This window comes from Orcinus orca, chromosome 19 (assembly GCF_937001465.1).
Source record: "Orcinus orca chromosome 19, mOrcOrc1.1, whole genome shotgun sequence".
In the NCBI taxonomy this organism is placed as follows: Eukaryota; Metazoa; Chordata; class Mammalia; order Artiodactyla; family Delphinidae; genus Orcinus; species Orcinus orca.
The window spans coordinates 37,720,274-37,741,948 of NC_064577.1; the positions used below are offsets into that span (position 1 = coordinate 37,720,274).

The 21,675-nt window shown below is 50.0% G+C and overlaps 1 protein-coding gene across 16 annotated transcripts in view; it reads right to left on the bottom strand.

The window, feature by feature from the left end:
• Nucleotides 1–21,675, bottom strand: part of MAPT (microtubule associated protein tau) — a 99,769-nt gene that overhangs the window by 39,965 nt on the left and 38,129 nt on the right. For 12 of the 16 annotated variants that reach the window (XM_033438985.2, XM_004275680.4, XM_049701429.1 and 9 more), the window contains exons 2-3: nucleotides 5,718–5,837; nucleotides 2,072–2,158 (exon numbers count right to left, since the gene is read on the bottom strand). In XM_033438985.2, coding sequence (XP_033294876.1) covers nucleotides 2,072–2,158; nucleotides 5,718–5,820 — 190 coding nt within the window. In that variant the 5' untranslated portion in view covers nucleotides 5,821–5,837. Of the gene's footprint in view, nucleotides 1–2,071; nucleotides 2,159–5,717; nucleotides 5,838–10,917; nucleotides 11,602–21,675 lie in introns of those variants that run through there. The other 4 variants (XM_033438986.2, XM_033438984.2, XM_049701427.1 and 1 more) reach the window with 2 other exon arrangements.

A 21,675-nucleotide genomic window follows, 5' to 3' on the forward strand; every position in this document is an offset into this window, starting at 1 on the left:
TCCTTTGTCCTCTTAGGGTCTCAGTTTTCTCATCTGCAAAATGGGAGTATCACTACCAGGTGACCTCCAAGTTCTCTTCCAGTTCTAATCCCCCTGTCTCCCGGAGCCCATGACCCATGGTTTAAAACCACAGACTCCCCTGGGTGGCAACGAACAGGTCGGCCCTGTCAGGAGTCAGGTGCTTGACAACAGGCCCACAGATGGGTCCACCTTCAGAGCAGAGGCTGGAGGGAAAGATCTACCACCAGGAGCTGCTGTTGGTCTCTCATCGAGGTGAACACTTCCAAATCGGCATTCTTCCCTGAGCAACGCCCTGGCATACTCCCAGGCCCTTCTGGGCAGACATGAGGAGCTGTCAGCTTTGAAAGCTTCCCAAGCGCCTGACTCAGGTTCGTCAGAAGGAGTCCACTTTATTATGGTTGTCTCGGGAGCAGCCTGGCAGAGTCCAGCCCCAGCAGGCTCCCCCATTCCCCGCAGGGCCAGAGCTGACGCTCTTGGGATGCACACACGGACAGGGTCCAGAGTGCAGCAAGACTTGGTTGGTAGATTCTTCCAGAATAAAGCTGATTTGGAAGGCTGGCAGAAAATCTGCCATTAGTGTTTCAGGACCTTCTCAGGGCGGTAGGCAACTTGCAGAACTATCCTAACAAGGTCAGCAGGCTATGTCTTAACATCACTGGCTCTAAGAAGGAGAGCAAACAGCATTTGGTCTGGTATTCTCTTCACTAGGCTGAGAACTTCAGAGGTGGGGGGCGGGCAAAGTGGGGGAAGGGCCACATCCACTATATACTCCACAGATGCACCATCAATTGGCAGGCACCTGACAGCCACTTTCTGAATTCATCCAAAGGTGGATGCTTGGGGAGATGCTGGGGCCAGGTTCTCATCAAAGTCATGGGCAGGGCCCAGGGAAGTGCTGAGAATAGAACCTTGGAGAGGATGGAGAGAAGGAGGGCAGATCCTGCTGACTGGTTACCCGAAAGCCATTCTCAACGCCCTTGTCCCTTGATTTTTCCTGCTGAAGAGCCTGGAAGGCAAAATGCTCAATGTCCCAGCCTCCCTTACAGCCAGGGGTGGCCATGAGACCCAGTTCTGGCCAATGATACATAAACAGAAGTTGGTTTGGTGGGGCCTGCAGAAAAACTGTTGCTTTCCTAATAAAAAGGGAACACATTTGGTTTCAGGGTTCTTTTGGCTTTGCTACTTTCTTTCTTCTTTGAAGGCAGATGTGATGCCTGGAGGTACAGCAGCCATTCTGTAACTATAAGGCAACAATCCAGCCATTAATGATGGCAGAAGATAAAACAGTTGACACTGAGAAGCTGCTGCCCAAGTCCAAACATTTTACTATGTGAGACAAATAAACCTCTTCATATGTATGTCACAGTTAGTTGGGTTTTCCGTTACCTGCGATCAACACGGTCTTGACTGATATAGATGGGAAGCAAGAGAAGATGGTCAAAATCAGGACCAAGGAACACTTCAGGAAATACGTCAGCAGCTTTGTAATAACTTAGTCACCACATGTCTACAGAGGACAGGTTAGAAGATGGGCTGGAACTAACACCACGGCCAAGGTCCAGACACCCAGGCCGAGCTCAAGAAATGAAAGATACTAAACCAAGACCAGTCCCAAAGTGTGAGCTTGGAGATGTGCACTGACCTGCCCTTTCCTCAGCCAAACGGCTGCTTTAGGACCTGCTGGCTCATGAAAGAAGTTTTGGGAGGACAATGGGCGAGGAGCAGGGGCTTGGTGGAGCTGACGTCAGGCCCTGCTTTGCCACAGATCCCAGCCTGTTCAAGTGTGGCTGCCTCAAAACTCACACACGATGAAGCTGCCCATACCTGACCCTAGCGAGCAAGGCATCAAAACAGAGCGTGGCTCCCACAACATCCGGGGCCTGAGCTCCGTCCTGCAAAGCACTGAGCGAGCTATCTCTCAGCCAGAGGGAGAGGCAGCAGCAAATGCAGCCAGGAAGGGTGGCACGTATGAGCTCAAAGCGTGGCTAAGCGCAGGCTGGAGCATGGAAGGAGCTGCTTGAATAAAACCATGAGAAGAGGGAGGCCCCACCTTCCGCCGTTGGAGTGCTCTTAGCATCAGAGGTTTCAGAGCCTGGTTCCTCAGATCCATCATCGGCCGGGGTCTGCAGGGGAGATTCTGGAACATATACAATGAGCCCCTCAGAATGGCTGCCTCTCTCCACCCCTGCCTTTGACCTCAGAGGACCTCGGGGACAGTGTCTTTTGGAGCTGAAGTCACCCAGCGTGGAACCCAGATGGATGGACTGTGGCCACATGATAAAACCACAAAGGGGACCAATCCCACCCCCACCCCAACACAGCTTGGCCCCCAAACCAGGGTCAGCAGGCAAAGAGGCACGCAATGTTTACCTGTTCTGGGACGAGAGGAGAAATTGCCTTTTAATTAGCTTGTGGTTCCAATTGAGACAAAGGCTCTTATATTGACAAACGGGCAGCAGACACCAGAAAGCTAAGCCACAAGTAGACTTGGGCTTTGTGTTTCCCTACTGAAGAGACTCATGGGAGATCACTGCCATGAATTAATGACCATTAACGACCTGGGAAAACACTCAGAGATCCAACTCCTTCCTCTGCAAAGGAATTAGCTCAGGGCAGACACAGTACCTACTTCTATTCTAACTGCACACTTGGCTGTGTCTCCAAGCACCGCCCAGCAAGCCTTGAGTTACACCTGAAATGTCAGCCGTCGCTACTTATAAGAAAACTGTCCTTTCAGAATCTAAAGCCAAGGGAGCTCTGATGGACTCTGCAAAAGCCACTCCACCTGGGGTGGGGGCAGCCTTGGAGATAGAGGACAGGAAGCTGGTTCTGCATGAAGCAGACTCACGAGACGAAAAGAGGCAAGTGGTGTTCTAGCACCCTTCGAGATCAGACACGTCGCACCCTCTGCTAGAACGCCATCCCTGGACACGCAGCCCTGGCTGCACCCATCCAGCCAAAGAAGGGCTGATTCTAAAGAAGCTTCCGGTCCTGGAGCTTGCCAAAACCTGCCAACTCTCTCAAGTAGGCTCTGGACACATGGTGAGGGAGCATGATGCAGACTGCCTGCCGGGTCTTATTACGGACCAGCCTCGACTGTCAGAGCACAGAAGCCTATGGGCATGACGGTGCCTCAAACACTTGTCCCCCAAACACCCCTCCCCCAATCCACCCCCAGCCTACAACTGTCATCATCTGCTTTATCCTTGTTAAATTTCTTGGAGGGAGGGAAGGAAGGAGGAAGAAGCCTCTTCTGAGGGTCTTCTGGAAGGTCTAACAAGTTAACTCATTAACACCTTTTAATTCATGTGGGTGCATTATTTTATCAGTTAACCAGCTTTTACCCACTTTGCAGCTCTCTTGGGCTCTATCTAATCCTATTCCAACTTTTAGCATCAATGCAGATTTACAGAAAAACTGCAAAGATAGACCAGAGAGGATACCCCACACCCAGTTTCCCAAATTCTTAACATCTTACATTATTATGATACATTTGTGACAACACAATATATATATTTTAACTTAATTTTTAAACCAGCCTACCCTAAACAGAGCATCATTTTTCTTTTTTCTTTTGGCTGGTGGGATCTTAGTTCCCCGACCAGGGATTGAACCTGGGCCACAGCAATGAAAGCGCCGAGCCCTAAGCACTGGACCGCCAGGGAATTCCCAAGAGCGTCATTTTTTCACTGGCACAATTCATCTGGGGCAGTGTTCAGTATGTTGGTATTCTAAGTTGGATTCTACCCACAAGAGTTTAATAACTGAAGCTTCAAGGAGACTTGGCTAAGGGTGACCAGAGGCAAAAACAGCTGACATGGAGCTGAAGGCTATACCAGCCCCATAATCTCAGAAACGAAACTTTGTCATCTGTAAACTGGGGAAGGCAACCTCCGCCTCCACTGGTTATTCTGAGCGCTACCTGAGACGTCGGTGGCCAAAGCGCTTTGCGAACTTTTGTAGAGTCCTACAAAAATGCCTGAATTATCTTTTTTTTTTTTAAGATTTTTTTTATGTGGACCATTTTCACAGTCTCTATTGAATGTGTTACAATATTGCTTCTGTTGATTTTATGTTTAGGTTTTCTGGCCACGTGGCATGTGGGATCTTAGCTCCCCAAGCAGGGATCAAACCCACACCCCCTGCCTTGGAAGGCAAAGTCTCAACCGCTGGACCACCAGGAAGGTCACCTGAAACATCATTTTAAGGAAGTCCCATTATAAGTAGGGTAGCCACATACTTTGTCACCCCAATAGGGACACTTGAAAGTGAAAGCAGTGATACTGATACTGAGGCAGAACTCTCATGTGGAGGGATGGTGGGCTCAGGTCCTCAGATGAGGGAGCTCTTAGGGCCCAGCTGCCATTCCAACCCCTTGGGGAGTTGAAAATTAGCAGCTCTGGCTGGAGCCAGGCCGTGGCCTGGGAGATGTCAGATGCACGTTTCTTGCCACCATTGGTGCCTAAGGAGGGTTGGGTTGAGCCGGATGGGAGCAGGCATTTCCCCTCACCCAGAGCTTCGGGCTGGGTGTGCCCCCAAGAAGGCCAGAGGGTGGCCTCTGAGCTCCGGGGACAGCCCATTTCTTCCCTCACCTCCCCCACCGTGGAGCCCACTTGTCTGATTCCCAAGCTCTGCCTCCTAATGTGTTCTCTGCTTAAACAGGTACAGAGAAATCAGCCTTTGAAACAAGGCCCCCCAACGAGTCCTGAAACGTCTCCAAGGTAAGGATGTTTTCTCCATGTGCTCCCCGAACTCAGGCCTCCTTCTGGTAACACCGCCTCTTCCAGGGAACCTTCCCAGATAGATGTACCCAGAAGAGTTCCCTTCCCACCTTGGAGCTCTACCACTGCCATCAACACTGCACACCCCAGGCTTGTTATTTTAGTATTAAAAGAGAAAAGTAGACTGCCATTTCGTCTCCTTAGAAATGGGTCTAGAAGACAGGGACCTAGTCTTTCTTATCCCGGGGCTGCACGGTGGGCTGCTCCAGGGGGCACTGGCCACCAGTGACACTGTGGGGAGAGGGTTCCTTATAGTACAACCCAGTGCCCTACAGGTCCTCTGGTGCTCCCATCAGCGATGGAGGGACTAGCGTTCGGAGCCAGAGAGAGGGCTCTGTGTGCTCCACGGGGCTCCCCGATCTCGGTGGTCAGACAGTGCAGTGAAGGGGAGAGAGGAGGCCAAGCCAACTGGGCCAAAAGACTGTACTATAGAACATTTAGAGGTTGACGTGGTTTATTAAGGTATAACAGGGACAGTAAGAAACCCAGAGCTAACCAACTCTGGCCAAAAGGGGAAAGGCCAAAAGGAGAAAAAAATAATGTATAAAGTCATGTATTCTGCATGCCACTAAACCCTGCTGATTTATAGGGTAATGGGTTTGGTTAAAGACTCAACAGAGCACCCTTGTATTAATTAGACCAACAAGCCTCCGGCAATCTTTATCACACTATATCCACGTATGTGGCAAACTCTCCTTTGCAAAAGGCAGATTTTCAAATAGCTCACATTTTGAGTTCTGTTGGCTCGCTCAAATTAATGAGGTTTCAAGCCCATTGACAATCTAACACAATAAAGTATTTAAAACTCCTTTAAAACTCAGGATGCGAACTTTTCCTGCCAGCCCTTTCCAGAGCCATCGGGTCGGCCGCGATCCCCGCAGCGACTGGGCCCGTTACGCAGGGCCGTGCACTAACCTTTCAGGCCGTGCTCCACGTCACCCTCGTGGTCTTGCAGCAGGGTGTAGTCCCCCTGAGCATGATCTTCCATCACGTTGAACTCCTGGCGGGGTTCAGCCATCCTGGTTCAAAGCCCACCTGGGGAATGAAGATGGGAGGTGAGGGCTGGGATGCTGTGCTGAGGCTAAGTGCTTGGGGGTGGGGTAGGGGGCAGGGAGAGAGAGGTGCCACCTCCCCAGTTCACAGCAGGCAAATTTCCACCTCCCCTCTCTCCTCCCCAACAACCAGATGCCCAACCTCATCCACGGGGCGTATCGCCAAAGTGTTATTTACTTGTATGTGCACTTTCAATTCACCAGCATCACATCAGTTCATGTCCAAAACCATCAGGTGGGCAGGTTCAGCAGGCCCAACTTGTTACTATGCTCACTGCTCTTTCCACTTCATTAAAAAGTAAATGCTGCTGACTGGTAGTTTGATGGGGTTTAAACATTCTTTTTTATTTTATATATTTATTTATTTTTATTTTTGGCTGCATTGGGTCTTCGTTGCTGTGTGCGGGTTTTGTCTAGTTGCGGCAAGCGGGGGCTACTCTTTGCTGCAGTGCCCGGGCTTCTCGTTGCGGGAGCCTCTCCCGTTACGGAGCACGGGCTCTAGGCGCGCAGGCTTCAGTAGTTGTGGCACGTGGGCTCAGCAGTTGTGGCTCGCGGGCTCTAGAGCGCAGGCTCTGGAGCGCAGGCTCAGTAGTTGTGGTGCACGGGCTTCGTTGCTCCGTGGCATGTGGGATCTTCCCAGACCAGGGCTCAAACCCATGTCCCCTGCATTGGCAGACGGACTCTTAACCTCTGTGCCACCAGGGAAGTCCCTGATGGGTTGTTTTTTTTTTTACTGAGAGGGAAGGCCTCAGCTGGGCACTGCTGGTGAGGAAAAGGAGGCACAGAGAAGCAACATGATCGTTCAGTCACACGCTGCTGTGCCATGGAACCAACTCGACCTGGGTGTCCTGACTCCCCAGCTCTGAGTCAGGTGGCCCCCCGGGGTCAGGGACGGGCTCTCACTCACCTCACTGGTTCCCACCAGGACCCTTGGGTGTGCATTCTGAGGGCCAGGCTAAGTCCTTAACAGGGCACAGTGCGGGGGCATGAATTTGGGGCTGAAGAGCAGCGTGCACTCCCCTCCCCCAAAAGCCCCAGCTGAGAGATGGCTTCAGCTCAACAAAGCCCACTAGAAACGATCATTTAATCCTACTCTGCCCTCTTCCTTACTGAGAATGTTTAATTCTTTATCTTAAAAATAACTTTGAATTTCTGAACTTCTGAGTGTGTCATTTTGCTGTGGTTCATTCACGTCACTTTGGATTATTCCAGGTTTTACATTTTTATCTCTGTAATATGAATCTCTTGTATTTTACTTTGATATCTTCCTTTTAAATGATCTAGTTCTCATATTATTTATTTTCTACTTTATATTTTTTCTTATCTTTGAAACTCCCCTGTTCTAGCTGCTTCTACTTCCTCCCTTTAAACTTTTAAAAAAGTTTTAAAAAAAACTTTAAAATAAATAAATAAATAAATGGTGGGCTACAGGGTCGGAGGGTCCACCTGGGGCAGACACTCCACCTAATACTTCCCAGACTGACAAAGGTGTGGAGAGACAGCCAGCCTCTGGCACTGTGTTTTTGTTTTTTTTTTGTTTTTTTTTTTTGCGGTACGTGGGCCTCTCACTGTTGTGGCCCCTCCCGTTGCGGAGCACAGGCTCCGGACGTGCAGGCTCAGGGGCCATGGCTCACGGGCCCAGCTGCTCCGCGGCATGTGGGATCTTCCCGGACCGGGGCACGAACCCATGTCCCCTGCATCGGCAGGCAGACTCTCAACCACTGCGCCACCAGGGAAGCCCTACTGGCACTGTGTTTATACCAGCTGGCCACTGGCATACTCAGGTCCAGCTCCATTTCTCTCCTTTCTAGGCGGACACGCTGGTGTGGGTGTCTGAGCTCTCTTCTCCACCCACGATGTAGGATAAGAAGCTGCGAGGACTTAGCATGGTTCTAAGAATGAGTCAGTGAGCCCTCCTCTGGGTTAGGCAGAGGGTGGGTGGTCTGGGCGCTCCTAGACAGCTACTTTTCACTCTGACCAAGGCCCTTGTCTCTCAGAGAGCTCTTGGGAGGGGCATCTGAGGCTGATCATCTCCAAACCTTTGATATCTCCCCAAGGATGAGCAGGACTTTCCTGGGAAGATCAAAGCCCCATTCATCCTTCAAGACTTAGGATTTGGTGGTGATATTCTCTATGGTGATATTCTCTACCCTGAGATACACTGATGGTCTGTTTCCCTTAGAAAGCCCCAAAACAAGAACCCCTGTGCTAAGAGGAACAAGTTTCATTACCAAAGGCGTCAACTACTGCTCCCCACCCAACTCTATGAAGTAACGCCTCCTTCGCTGCTTCCTGGTGACGCCTCTCTCAGGACATCCCTGGTCACTGCCCAGCTGCTCGTGCCCGTGCCCGGGATGGGTCCATGAGTCACCTCACCTGCTGACTCACCGGGAGCCCCACCCGAGCGCGGTGGAATCCTCCCAGAAGCGCAAGCCTCCCAAACTGGCTGGAGACACTACACCCGGCCCAGGTGAGCCAGATCAGACAGATCAGGCCGTCCTGTTCAACCTGCAGCTAAGGTTTTCGTGAACACTAAGAAGTGTAATGAGCCCCGTGGTTTTGTTTTGTAGATTTGATCAATTCCTTTCAAGGACTAAGTTTTCCCATTTGGAACGCGGTGGATGGAAGTGTAAAAGTAAAAATCTGCTGCACTGGCTTCTTTTATAAGATGCCCCTTTACATCCTTTGCTTCTCTGTCATGCCTCAGCGACCACTGTAATGATCTGAATGAGTTCTTAATCTATGAGTGACATGAACCCTTTATCATATTTGTGGCTAATAGCGTCTCCTTTTACTTTGGTTTCTTTCTTTTTTTTTTTTTTTTTCTTTTGGCCACACCGCACAGCTTGTGGGATCTCAGTTCCCCAGCCAGGGATTGAACCTGGGCCATGGCAGTGAAAGCCCGAATCGTAACCACTAGGTCCCTGTTTTGGTTTCTGATGGCTTCTACTGACGGGTTTTACTTTTTCTACAGTCAAGTCTATTTTCCTTTGTGATTTATTCCGCTGCTCTATAGTCCGTAAAGATCATAAATATTTTCTACTGTGTCTTTAGTGATCTAATTCTTTGTATTAAATTTATTAATTCATCTAGAACTTATTTAAGTGTATGATATGAGGTGGGAATCTAAAAAATTTTCTCCCAGATACAACAGCTAAACCAATGGGCTCTGCCCTATTCATAGGACGGTCTTCCCTCTTTCCCCAGGTGAGTGAACCATCTATTCTGCTCCATTCGCCTGTCCATTTTGGTGCTAGAGCCTCCCGATTTAAGTGTTGGATCTCCAGCCTTATTCTCTAGGTGGGCTTAGACACTCTCATCTTCTTTTTTCAAAACTGTTTGATCTTCTTGCACATTTTCTCTACCAGATGCTCTTCAGAACACTTTTTCCTCAAATTCTCAAAATTCCATTGGGATTTTGGCTAGAACTGCATGACGAGCCAAAACGATAAAAGTTGCTATCTTCACAATATTTAGTGTCCCCACCCAAGAGCAAGGTATGTTTTCCCATTTATTCTTGTTTCTAAATCTCTTGGGGTGGAAGGAAAGATGTAGTCCTGCATGTTGCTGAGGCCACTCTTTTTTTTAAATTAATTAATTTAATTTATTAATTAATTTAATTAATTATAAATAAATTAAATTAATTTAATTTAATTTAATTAATTTTTATTTGATTTTTTTGTCTCTTTTTTTCTTATCTTTTCTAATCTTGCTGCAGCCACTCTTGATGTCTCCTCATCCTTGGCGTTGCCTTTGTGAGTGGGACCCTCCCCTTCATCGTGTTGATGATATAATAATAAGGGCTCCGGGTTTCCACAGTTGAGATGATTATGGCTGGAGCTCTAACACTGGTACTGGCACAGAGGCAACGGGTTCCCCTCAAGGTCTCTGGGGAATGAATGGGAGAACCATTTTCTAGCCTTCTGTTTATCAGAGATGAGATCCCTTAGCAGAAAATCTCTCAGTGACTTGTGAGGACCCAGGTTCGATCCCTGGTCAGGGAACTAGATCCTGCATGCATGCGGCAACTAAAGATCCCGCATGCCACAACTAAAAAGATTCCGCATGCCCTGGTCTCTTCCCTGCCCATCTGCACGACCACCATGTTGGGGGCAGATGGGGTGAACCACGTGACACGGTGGCTGCTTCTCACTCAAAGTCTGGAGGTGGGCAAGGTAGCCAGTTTGGACTTTGTTCACAGGCATGAGTAGGGCGGCATCAAAGAAGTGCTCTAAGGTCACTTTAGCAGCAGTCGGCAGGGCCAATTGGATGGGTAAGAAAGGACTGTTGGCAGGGAGGTGACTGCACTGATCCAGGTATACAGCATAAAAGCCAGAACCAGAGCGGGGGCAGAGGCCATGGAAAGGAAGGGACAGACCCAAGAAGTGTACTTTAGATAACATTAGACTGGGCTTTAAAACTGGGCTGGGGTCAGAGGGAGAGCTCAGAATCCAGAATTACACTAGAGGTGAGGGCTTGCAAGGCTGGGAAAATGGGAGGCGGTAGCACAGTCAAAGGGAACAGCATCAGGGTCCAAGGCAGCTGGTCAACAAGGGTGGGTTCTGTCTTTAAAAGATCCCTGCTCAAAAGAAGAATCTCGGGCTTCCCTGGTGGCGCAGTGGTTGGGAGTCCGCCTGCCGATGCAGGGGACACGGGTTCGTGCCCCGGTCCGGGAAGATCCCACATGCCGCGGAGCGGCTGGGCCCGTGAGCCATGGCCGCTGAGCCTGCGCGTCCGGAGCCTGTGCTCCGCAACGGGAGAGGCCACAACAGTGAAAGGCCCGCGTACCACAAAAAAAAAAAAAAAAAGAAGAATCTCCCCCACTGCATTTTACCAACTGGTGATTGATATGAGTTAATAGGTTCTAGGAAGCAGATTCTGCATTCCCTCTTGATTTCCATTATAATTTTAAATTTTTTATGGATCTTTTTTTAAAACAGATCTACAATGAAACAGTTTTCCACTTTAATTTCAGGTCAAGGGTCAGCAATTTGTTTCTGTAAAGGGCCAGATAGTAAATATTTTAGGCTTTGGGGGCTGTGCCTTCTGTTACAACGACTCACCTCTGCTGCTGCGGCAGGGAAGCAAGCATTGATGATAGATCCGTAAATGAATGAGCACGGCTGGGTCCCAGTTAAACTTTTTTTACAGACGCTGAAATTTGAGTTGCATATAATCTTATGTGTCATGAAATATTTTTCTTTTGTTTTTGTTTTTTTCCACCATTTGAAAATGTAAACCATTCGTAGCTAACACCAGATTTGGCCCATCGGCCACAGTTTACAGACTCCTGCTTTTGGCTTTTCCAGTATTCCTTCTCCTCTCTCAATAGTCAAAAAAAAAAAAAAAGAATCTGTAATTAAGTCTTAGCAAGAATCATTGTACATTTTGGTATCCTTCCAGAAGTTTCCAGAAGTTTCAAGTCAGGAGCAGGAGAACTAAGGGTCATTCTGGGGCCTGGGGCAGTGCCGCACTGTTCTAGGGACTGGAGACAGCATCCGTGGCATAAGCCCTTCGGCTGCCAGGCCGCCTCGCTCAGTGCCACAGAGCAAAAGGCAAGGCAATGGGTCTCTCTGTCCCAGATTCTAATGATCCCCCCACTTCCCTACCACCAGCACCACCCCTGCATGGCTGGAGAAAGTCAGAAGCACTAATAGGAAGCTGAACAAATTACAGGGGCCTCTGGAGAAATTAAATCATCCTTTAAAACATAGGCTACTATTCACTATGCAAAATGAATAAACCGTGTGCATCTCAGGTGCCACTATTTTCCTTTAGGGTAAAAAGAGGAATGCATGGGAAGAACTCTCTAAGCAGGGAGGCACCCCCCCACCCCGCCCCTCCCACTGACCCCAGCAAATGGCCTGAGGTTCATGGACCTCCTGATTCAATGAGGCCACCAGTGCTGTCTCTCCAACTCATCTGGGCTGGGCCACTTGCCCCGTGCTAATGTTTTGGTACCTACAGGTCATCTCTGGAGCATCTCTGAGAGGCTACTCGACGTAAGCAGAAAATAGAACCCAGAGGAGATGCGCTCGGAGAGTAAAATGAAGTAGTTCTTCTTCTCAGTCTTAGGACAAATACTGCGCACGAGGACGCAAGTCCCGTCGGGTTGGACCTGTCTGGGTCACTTACAGGCAGATGAGGAATCTGGGAGGTACTCTGCCCAGGTCACATACCCAGGAAGAGGCGACTCCAGGATGCAAAGCTTGTGTCCTCACGGGGCACTCAGCTGCCCTCACTGCCAGTCCTTCCATCCAGGACCATCAAATGTTCTCCAATTTTCCATTGGGGCACAGATCTGGGGTGTGGAAGCAGCAGTGTCCAGGACTCACACCCCAAAGCTGTGACTAAGTCACTTCTCTCAACCTCCTTCATGTCACCCAGTGACCCCTGAGCTCCCTTCCTGCTCCAACATTTTACTTTAAGCGGATCGATTAGGCCTGTGTCCTCCAGCTCAGAGCCCTGGGAAGATTGGTCACAGGGCAGCAGGAGTCTCTAGCCCAGGCCTGGCTGAGAGGCAGGGGGCCCTGCCATCCCAGCCAAGGGTCTGAAAGCTCAGCCCTGCCTCCTTCTCTGACCCCTGTGGTCTTCCTCTACGAGAGCCAAGGGCAGGATGATTTCTCTGGAAGAACTGGGCAAAGAACATGTAAAGCAACTGACAGACGGCACAGCCGTACATCCAGCCCTAGGACTTTCACGCAAAGACAGCAGACTGAAAACACAAAAACAAGCGTAGCCCTGAGGTGGGTACACAGTCCAGACTAGACGTGGTTATATCACCCCACGGATCCCTGTAGCCTGAGAGAGACACACAGACAGGAAAATAAACACGCCAGGAGCTACTGTCCTAAGGCCATGCTTTGCCTTCTTATTCTTCTAAATCAACCAATCTCTTTTTCAATCTCTCTGATTTCCTACCTCCCATTTTCCCAGGCAGTGACCTACAGGCAGTGGGGAGTGAGGTAAGGAAGAAATTTGAGGAGGAGCACAAAAGTTGAGTTAAACCTGGAAACGAAAACGGGTCACTCTTTAGGGACCCTTGGAAAAGCACTGCCTCCTGACAAGAGAAAATGAGAACCAGAGGGTCCTGGAGTCTGTCCTTGTCATTTGGTAGCTGGGAAATTGAGGGGAAGGGGCTTGTTAAGTTGTAGGACAGTGCCTGGTCCTACAAGATCACACCCCCAGACCCAATGCTGCCTTGCCAGTGGCTTGTTGGGGGGGGTGGGCAAGCCAGGGAAAGGGAGAAAAGTGTATGCAGGGCTGAGAGGGAGACAGAGGAAAAAAGAGGACAGTGCAGGTGATGAGAGGATAAAAGAGAAGGCAGGAGAGGGGAAGGGGGTGAAGGCACAGGGAGGGAGGAACCCCCTGAATCAAACCGCGGCTGCTGCAACCCAGCCTTTTCTATTTACTTTCCTGATTGAGGTAAAATCCACACAGCACACAAGTGACCGTTTTAAAGTGAACCACCAGCGCCTCTGTCTAGTTCCAAAACATCTTCATCACCCCTGAAAGAAACCCTGTGCCCATGAAGCAGTCTCTCCCCACTCCTCCCCCAGGCCCTGCCAACCACGAATCTACCTTCTGTCTCTACGGATTTACCGATTTCGGAGATTTCAAATAAATGGAATTCTCTAACGCTGGGCTTTCGCGTCTTGCTTCTTTTGCTTCGTGTAATGTTTTCAAGATTCACCCACGTTGCAGCCCGTGTCAGGACTTCGCTCCTGGAACGATATTTCATTGCATGGATACACCACATTTTGTTTATCCATGTATCCACTGATGATTACCCACAGTCTTTTAAGTTTGGAAACAAGATAATATGGAATTTTTTGTTGTTGTTGTTGGCGGTACGCGGGCCTCTCACTGTCGTGGCCTCTCCCGTTGCGGAGCACAGGCTCCGGACGCGCAGGCTCAGCGGCCATGGCTCACGGGCCCAGCCGCTCTGCGGCATGTAGGATCCTCCCAGACCGGGGCACGAACCCGTGTCCCCTGCATCGGCAGGCGGACTCTCAACCACTGCGCCACCAGGGAAGCCCTGGAATTTTTTACTGTGATGTTTGTCTGATAATGCTGAAATCGGGGTGGGGGGGAGGAAAGGTGAGGGCAGGAGGGGGTAGGATGATGGAAGAGAAGAATGGCAGGGACCCTCAGACAACCTTCAACTTCTTCCTCATTTTGCCAAGGCTGGGCCCCCGGCCCCTCCAGACCCTCAGGGGCCCAGGGATGTGCAAGTGAGACCCCGGGTCCCTTTTTCTCCGGAAGAAGAGGGTCTTCCCAGGCTGCAAGGTGGATAAATTTTCTGCCTGGTAGAGTTCACCTGCTCTGTGTGTCTTACCTGAAGAGTCAGCTTTGTTTCTGATCATCTCAGGCTGCCCTCTGAGGCACCCAGAGGTGGATGAGGGAAGCCCAGGAACCTAGCCCAGCCCAGAGGTGACGTCTGGGGCATCATCAGGGAACCCTGCTCACTATTTGAAGCACGTCTGCCATTTTCCTGGACACTTTCCCATGACAGAACATACAGGCTCACCACAAACCTATGACGTGGGCAGGATGCAAATCCCAGCCAGGTAAAGGGCCCCAAGGGCCTAAATGACTTGCCCAAGGCCAGCAAGGCAGCCTGGGACCTGACTCCCCTCTGGAACACAGATTCCCAGCAGTTCTGATGCCTCTGTCTGCTTCCCCACCCAGGCTTTTGCTCCTGCCCAGTTCTCCAGGGTGTCTGAGGGTTTCAGCTGACCTGGGGCAGTCTTTACCTGAAGGAGATGAAGACCAAATAGCCTTCCTACACCTACTGCCATCCTTCCTATTCCTTTTAATTTTCCTACAGCAATGCATCTTGATTCTAGAAAGCTCCTCGGGTAAGCCAGGACAACAGTGGACACCATTTTTGGCAGTTTTGGAATATTAACAGCATCTGTTTATTTGAGTTGTGACTATTAGCCAGTCTCAGGGGCTTCCGAGAGAGAAAGCAAATCTCTGTAATACAACAGCCCCAAGAGAGGAATTATCCTCACTTTGTAGATGGGGAAACAGGCTCAGAGAGGTTCAGGAACCTGCTGAGTGTCACACAGCTAGTAAGAGGCAGAGCAGAATGTGAACTCTGATCTTTTGATGCTAAAACCCATCTTTCGGATATTGTATCATATCAGTGCCTTCCCAACAGAGAGTTTAAAAACATAGCCCTTTTCTCCCCTCCAGGACCCACAGAAATGACCCTGTCCCGGCTGGATGGAATTAGAGCCGAGGAGGTAAGAAGAAAGCCCGTGTCAGGGGCTGGTCCCGCACCCTGGCTCACCAGGCTCCAAGCAGGACGCGCTGCCTGTGCAGTCCAAGCCCGGGAGGAGCTTTTTGTATCCTAGAGCCCCCTCCCTGAAGGCGCCGGGTGGGCTGTTTAGGGCGGAGCTGCAGCCCTCGCTAGGGGGCAGCACATGCCAGGGCGCGGTGCCCGCTCGCTGCAGCCCAGCCACCGGCCAGCTTCTCCCCCAGGCAGCACTGCAGGCTCCCGGGGCCGCTGCCGTGACTCAGCGGAATCACCGCCACCAGAACAGGTGGCTCCGTCCAAAAAAAGGACGCTGGCCCTTAAAACTCCCTCAGGTTAAAAACCCAACTGGAATTAGAGAGTGGTGATATTGCACAACTTTGTGACTATACTTAAATCACTGAATTGTACACTTCAAAGGGTGGATTTTATGGCATGTGACATATCTCAATAAAGCTGTTATTAAAAAAACAAACACCCTAAATGGATCTCTCAGATAGCTGAAGATCAAGTAGAGAGAAATCTAAAAAAATAACCTTAAAATGAACTTTGATCTCCAAGGTTATTTTTGGCTCCCACATCCCATCTTTCCTTTGCTCTGGTCCCTTTTCTGCACCATCATGAATTTGCCAGTGCGTTCAGGTGGAAAACAGGATTCCTCATGACAGGAGCCACGTTTCAAGCATTTCCAGGTATTGACTCATTTAATCAACACAACTGCCCCTATTATTATGTCGACTTCTACAGAGGGGGAAACCGAGGCACAGAGAGGTCGAGTAACTTGCCCGAGGTCACACAGTAAACATGTAATGGAGTCAGGGCTCAAAGCCTAAGCAGCCTGGCACCAGAATCTGACCTTGTGAGGCCGACTGACACAGTGATTAAATCAAGCAGTGACTGAGATCACCCATTTCAGGAACATAAGGACCCACTCAACTGAGTGAAAGCTTTCGTTTCCTTTGACAACTTTCTCTTTGTATTTACAGTCTATTCTTTAATGCTTACGGTTCAACTGTTGTACTTTAAGATATAAAGATTAGTGAAAGGGCAGGCATAGTAGTCTCCTTGGCGGAGGTGAAGTCTGGGCCCAAGGTCGTTAGGAAATCCCTATACTTATGAAGCGGGGAGCCAGCTGTACCTAAAGAAAGAGGAAGAGCCTCCAGGGTTCAAGAGAACTCTGGGCTGGCGCGTGGCAACTCTGCTGCTTCAGATGCACTTCCCTCACAGCTAGTCTCCTTTTGTGTTGCCCCTCTTCTCTCCCGCCCCCCGACAGGCAGGTGGCACCCAGCACCCAGACACCACGGGGAAGTTCTCAGGAAGACTTGCTGGAGGGAAGACGGCCTGGCAAACCTCAGAGGAACTCTAAAGTGTGAGCTTGTGCTCACATCCTATCACAGGGTACCAGAGAATGTTCTAGAACCGAATCTGAACAATAATAATGATAATACCCGGATTTCAGGCAGAACTGCCAAATTAAGTGCAGAGAAGATAAAGGAGCCCACAGAGAGGAAAGACTTAGGTTGGTGAGAAGAAACTGGAATAACCCCGGGCCTCAAACCAAAGAGAACAATCAACAGTTGTATGAAAGCATGAATGAAGGCCGCTTTCTGGGGGGAGGTGGTGTTGCTGTGCACACACCATGTGTCATGGCTGATGTCAGCCGGCTGACGTCCACCACCAAGAAAATCCACAGACTGTGTCGGAGAGGACAATTCTGGTTTTAAGCTCAAGGATTCTGTTTTATTTTTTTGACCTCCTTTGTAACTGCTGGTATAGTCAAACAGTGCTGTAGCATCTGTTAGGATGATATGGCGTGCTTGGGTGGCCTTTGTTTTCAGAACTGCAGTAGTTTTCCCTCCAACCCCCTTTCTGATCAGTTAGCCTTCAACGAGGACAGCACTGCCATGTGACACCCCTACGGGGGGTGGCGGCAGGTTGCTGAGCCTCTGTCCCGTTCAGGGACTGCCAATGGCCCTGGTGACCACTTAACTGTATCTGAGATGAATCCCCTCAACTCAGAGCACCAAATGGATAAAAAGCAGTCTCTTTTGATGTCAAAGCTGGGAAAACCACAGCGAAAAATTGCTTTTTTTTTTTTTTTTCTAGGGCAAGCCACTCTTAATCCTGAGAGAGAGGGAGAGAGAGAGAGAGAATTTATTGTTTTATAAAAGTGATTCATAGTCATTATTAAAAAGTTAAATACAAAAATGTGAAAAGAGGAAAGCAAAATCACCACTGTTAACATTCTAGGGAACTTCTGTGCAAACACCTCGCCTATGCACACATATAATTTTCCCCAAATGAGACCATATCGTACCAGCTGTTCTGTAGTCTACTTTATTTGTGTAATAAATATACTGATATTAATAAGCTTTATATTAATTTCTGGTTGATCGTCAATGGCTACAATGTCTAGATTTGCTGTTATCTCTCTGCCCTCTAGCTCTAACAGGCAGCAAATGGAGCACTTAAAAAACTCTGGAGGGGGACTTTTAAAGTCCCCCCACCCCGCCCTTTTTTTTTAGCCATCCATGATCTTCCCTGAATAAATATTTCTGTAGCCAGGCACTATTTACACATTTCACCTCATTTAGTCCTCACAACGGCCTATGTGAAGGAGGAAATGTTATTATCTTATTATCCCCATTTTTGCATTGATGCTCCGTAGCTCCGGCTGAGGGAGGATGCACGCGTGGCTTTGAATCTGCAGTCCCAGCCTCCAGCTGGACACAGGGTGGGTCTCTGGAGACCTTCACTGACAAATCATGAAGCCCCACTCTGAAGCCCTGATATAGGAGGAGCCATTCCAACTGCACCTCTGTGAGATGCACGGGTCATCTTAGCTCCATTCTGCAGCTGGGGAGACTGAGGCACAGAGAGGATCAAGTGGACCTAGAGATAGTGCCAGAGCGGGGGACAGAGTGTGGCGGGTAGTGATTTCCTGGAAAGCTCACCTTAGGGCTAGGAAGTCGCTGGGAGTGAACGCTGGGCGGAATGATGTCAGGGGCGTGAGGACACGGCTGTACCCGATGTTGAATGGGCCCCCCACAGTCAGGGTCTTGAGGCCTCTCAGAGGCACCTCGGGCCATTTGCCAAAGACCATTCTGGGTTCTCGGGAGCACCTCCTTCTCCATGAGCCATTCCTGACACTGATGACTAGCACTTAGGCTGCCCCCTCTTAAGGCCCTCTGAGAACACTGCACGGCTTCACCCTCACAGCAGGGGCTGGGGAGGCACCCTCCATCCTGCCCCCAAAGGTGAGCCTGGAGGGTCCCTTGCTCCGCTTCCCCTTGGACCCGGGTCTCTCCCATGAAGCAGGGTCTCTTGATCCAGAGATGCCATGTTTGCATCTACCCTGAGAGGCCACTCAGCCCTAGCGCCTCTCGTGGAACGCGCCAAGTCCAGCCTTGTTAGCTGCATGAACGGCTGGACTCCTTGTGCCCTCGGTGCACTGGCTCCAAATCTTCCTGAGGATCTTATGGCCGGTTCAGACCTCTCCATGGATTTGGGTAGAAAGGACACGTGGTGTGAAGTCCAGAGCCCTGGGTTCTAGGCTTAGGAGGGACCACTCACTGGCTGGTCGATGCTGGGCCAGTCACTTGCCCTCTCTGAATCACAGATTCTTCATTTGTAACATGGGCACGAGGACACCTGTGTCACAGGGTGGCTGTGAGGGTCACTGGAAAAATGCATGTGAGAGAGAGTGCTTCAGTGAACTGCGATGTTCTAGACTGATACTCGGTACTGTTGTTATGACACGTGGGTTCTGAGCAAGGAGAAGATATCTGAGGATGGGGAAGAGGAGGCCTAACCTGAAGGGATAAAATCAGGGGCCGATACAAGAGCCTTTGTGCTTCTGCCCTGAAGGAGGGGGAGACAGAGCATGAAGACGTGAGAGGCAGCTCTGGGGCGGCCCAGGGAGAGGAGGAGAAACGAGGGGGTCCTTCCAGGAAGGTCTCGGAAGTGACGGAGCGAAGGTAAGCATCGGGGAAGAACTGGGGTGTCTCTGCTCCCCACCCCTCCCAGCACTGGCACCCGGAGCACAGAGGAGACAGGGGAGGTGATGCGGAGAAGGTGATGCCGGGGGGTGGGGAGAGACGAAGCGTCCGCACCAGTCTTGGCAGCGAAGGAGGCGGGAGTCTGAGAGGCCACGTGCAATGACCAGAAATTGGCTCTTTTTGCCACAACATTTCATTAGATGGGACAACAAGGAAGAAGTGGAGGGGAGAGGAAACGAGGAAGGGAAGGTGGTAGTTTGGAGGATGCTTTCATTTCTATTTTTTGAGTCTGAGGACACACCCTGAAGGACGCGGGGCACAGGAGGACGGCGTAGTCTGTCTCTAATCAGCAATGTCCCTCAGTAATGAGCAGCCTGAACTCAGCACGGCGGGAAAGACGGAAAACAAATAGTGTCCTTTGAGCCCATGGGAGAAATGCCACCCAGGTCAAGCACACCGTCCCTGAATTACCCCCTTGACAGAGGTGCCCACACAGCATCAGGGGCGGAGCTGACAGTGCATTTCTGGGGCGTGGAGAACACACTGGGGTCAGGCTGTCTGGGTTCCACTCCAGATCCGCCACTTACTAGCGGGGTGGCCTCGAGTGAGTCACTCAACCTCTCAGAGCCTCCGCTGCCTCGTCCGTAAGGTGTGGGGATTGGACGAGTTAATACAGTAAATGCGATCGAAGTGCCCGCTGTGGTTATCATCATGACAACCTATCACCCATTATCTGAGCCAAACCTTTCTGTGTCCTGTTCATATTTTCAGACTAAACAGCTTCTCAGGGCCCAGAGCCCCACCCCACGTTGGATCCAATGACACATGGTGCCCCCTTGGCCCTCCCGATGCAGCCTCTGGCCAGGCAGGGCAGATGGTGTACCCGGTGAGGTCATCCCCTGGTCCCGTGACTCCTGGAGACGGGGCCAAAACCGTGTCCCGGAGCACGCTGTGTGAAGCTGACCCCTCTGTGAGGAGGACAGAGGAGAAGCGAACACACTGGCATGGAGAGAGCTCCATCCTATATCACCAAGGGAAAAAGGCAGTTTTAGAAATGTGCACGCACAGAATGTTTATAAACAAGACAGTAGCATATATATGCATATGTGCAGACAAGAAGTCACAAAGGGGGCTTCCCTGGTGGCACAGCGGTTGGGAATCCGCCTGCCAATGCAGGGGACACAGGTTCGAGCCCTGGTCCGGGAAGATTCCACATGCTGTGGAACAACTCAGCCCGTGCGCCACAACTACTGAGCCTGCGCTCTACAGTCCACGAGCTACAGCTACTGAGCCCGTGCGCCACAACTACTGGAGCCTGCGCTCTAGAGCTCGTGAGCTACAACTACTAAAGCCTGTGTACCTAGAGCCCGTGCTCCACAACAAGAGAAGCCACTGCAACGAGAAGCCCGTGCACCACAGCGAAGAGCAGCCCCCGCTCGCCACAATTAGAGAAAGCCCACGCGCAGCAACGAAGACCCAACGCAGCCAAAAATAAACTTAAAAAAAAAAAAAAAAAAGATATTGTAAAGGACATGTGATCTGGGAAGGGAAGTGGAATTAGGGAGACTATCTCTTGTTGTTGTGTACATTTTTGTTTTATCATACTGTTTTCTAAACATGTGCTCATAATCTGACAAAAAGTAATAAATACGTTCCGCTTTTGGCAAAACAAAACACCCTGTAACAAAGTCAAGGATTTGTCCACAGTGTGCTGCTCCTTTTGTTCACAAATCGTGGGCTGCCTGTAGGCACCGGCATGGCTGACGGGTCAAGGTGACCAAGAGGTTTAATACTGATTCTAGGCGTCAGTGTGATGTGTTCAACGACATCTGTGATCAACCATGAAGACAGAGGCCGCTTAGGGGGACAATGTGTGTGGGGCATTCTTAACCTGGGGCCGGAGGAACACCACCAGAGGTGCCTGATGGGGGTAGTGGGGGAAGCCCTATGGAGCCAGTGATGGTTCCTGGATGGGGAAGCTTTACACAGTGGGAGGAGTCATGACACAAAGAGATGGGGTTCACTAACAGCTGACACGCAGCCTTTCAGGTACACATTTAACGCAGAGAGCCAGGGACACCTGGACATAGCACTCTGGTGTCACAAACCCTTGCCTATCACAAGTGTGATTCTCTAAGATCCAGTGAAAAGTCTAAACACATTGGGGGGCTGTAATTGTTCATGTATTTATATCTAGCTTGTTCCGAAAAGGGATTTAGAGAGAAGCAGGGAGGTGAGAAGCCCCACCAGAGCTGAAGTTACAGCCTTACGAGCCCTAGAAAAGGTAACTTCCCAATGCAATGTGCACGGTAAGGGTTCGTGGCCACGTCAGAATATAAAAATATAGGCTCTTTATGTAGATAAAGGGGAAACCAGACACTTTTGCTGCATCTATTGAGGTTGGGAAAGTAGCTTCAACATTTATCGATAAAACTTCTCATTAAAATTAAAATAAGAAAATGCAAATATTATCCAGCATGGGACCCTGGGTCATGCTCTCTTATTTGGATAAAATAATTATGCTTGACAAAGTGGAGTACAGTGGAAAACAGAAAATTTAT